The sequence below is a fragment of the Nicotiana attenuata genome, unplaced genomic scaffold (genome assembly GCF_001879085.1).
Source record: "Nicotiana attenuata strain UT unplaced genomic scaffold, NIATTr2, whole genome shotgun sequence".
Lineage (NCBI taxonomy): Eukaryota > Viridiplantae > Streptophyta > Magnoliopsida > Solanales > Solanaceae > Nicotiana > Nicotiana attenuata.
Window position 1 is genome coordinate 1 of NW_017688209.1, and position 941 is coordinate 941.

Below are 941 nucleotides of genomic sequence, written 5' to 3' on the forward strand. Positions count from 1 at the left end.
TTCTCAAACAGTCATAGTCTTGTTCCTCTAGTCTAATGGCAATGATGAGAATTCCTGCAGGTTTACCTTTGAGTAGATTCTTTGCTGTTTCTTCTCTAGTTGTGGATCGAGTATTGCTGATTTATTCTTCTACAGAAAATAACGATATCTATGAAGCTACCAAGTCCCCATCTAATGCATCTGATGAGAAGGTGCCTCAGGAAACGCTGCCTAGCGATATTGGGAACGAGAACGGCAGCAAGGAGCAGACCGCCAACACCGACGACTCTAATCTTCAAGAAAGGTACTGAACATTAATTTCTTCAATGGAATTTCAAGATTGTTAACAGCATGAAGTCTTATTTCAAGCTTGTAGTTGCGAGCCTTTCATTTTGGTTTCCCCATTGAGGATGTTAAAGTGTGCTGGAATTGGATCTAAAATAGTGCAAATTAGTGTTTTTGGATTCTTTCTATTGTTATTGATTTTTGTTTGGTGTTGAAGCAGCTTGGAGCACATCCTTCCCGATAATCTTTTCGCTTCTCCTACAAAGTCAGCTGCAGAACACCAGGCCGCATTCTCCACTGATTCAGCTGAAGCCGGTGTTAGTTCCCCAATAACTACTACTACTACTACTAACATCTCTATGCTTCCCACAACTTCTACCCTCAACATGGCTTCTCTTAAATCTTGTTACTTCCACATGCCAAGGTACTTAACCTCTCAACATCTTTTCTCAATCCACTCTCTTTGGTTTTTAAAAAAGAGTGAAAAGAACTTAATTTGAGGTGGTCATTGACCAGGTTTACTTCTGGGCAAGAAGCCATTGAAATGTAGGTGTTAAGAGTTTGTGCAAGGCTAGCTAGGAGGGATTAACTTAGCTTGGTAAAAGAATCTTTTTTTATTTACTTTTGGTTTCAATTTTCTTTGTCATTCTTGTTTTGAATTAGATTCTCTTCGTATT

The 941-nt window shown here is 39.0% G+C and overlaps 1 protein-coding gene across 2 annotated transcripts; it reads left to right on the forward strand.

Annotated features, from left to right (window-relative positions):
• Nucleotides 1-36: 36 nt before the first annotated feature.
• Nucleotides 37-893, forward strand: LOC109222324 (zinc finger CCCH domain-containing protein 53-like). 2 transcript variants are annotated; one of them, XM_019386689.1, is made up of 4 exons: nt 37-60; nt 136-283; nt 485-688; nt 801-893. In XM_019386689.1, exons 1-4 carry the CDS (start codon nt 42-44, stop codon nt 805-807), a joined length of 378 nt encoding a protein of 125 aa, XP_019242234.1. In that variant the 5' UTR covers nt 37-41; the 3' UTR covers nt 808-893. The 2 variants fall into 2 exon arrangements, with proteins under 2 accessions (XP_019242234.1, XP_019242233.1); XM_019386688.1 differs by having other exon boundaries at nt 781-892.
• Nucleotides 894-941: the final 48 nt, after the last annotated feature.

What these genes read in the sequence shown, in the direction of transcription:
- LOC109222324 (XM_019386688.1), top strand. An exon ending in GACTCTAATCTTCAAGAAAG is followed by an intron (nt 284 to 484) that starts GTACTGAACATT and finishes GTGTTGAAGCAG; the next exon opens with CTTGGAGCACATCCTTCCCG. An exon ending in TGTTACTTCCACATGCCAAG is followed by an intron (nt 689 to 780) that starts GTACTTAACCTC and finishes GTCATTGACCAG; the next exon opens with GTTTACTTCTGGGCAAGAAG.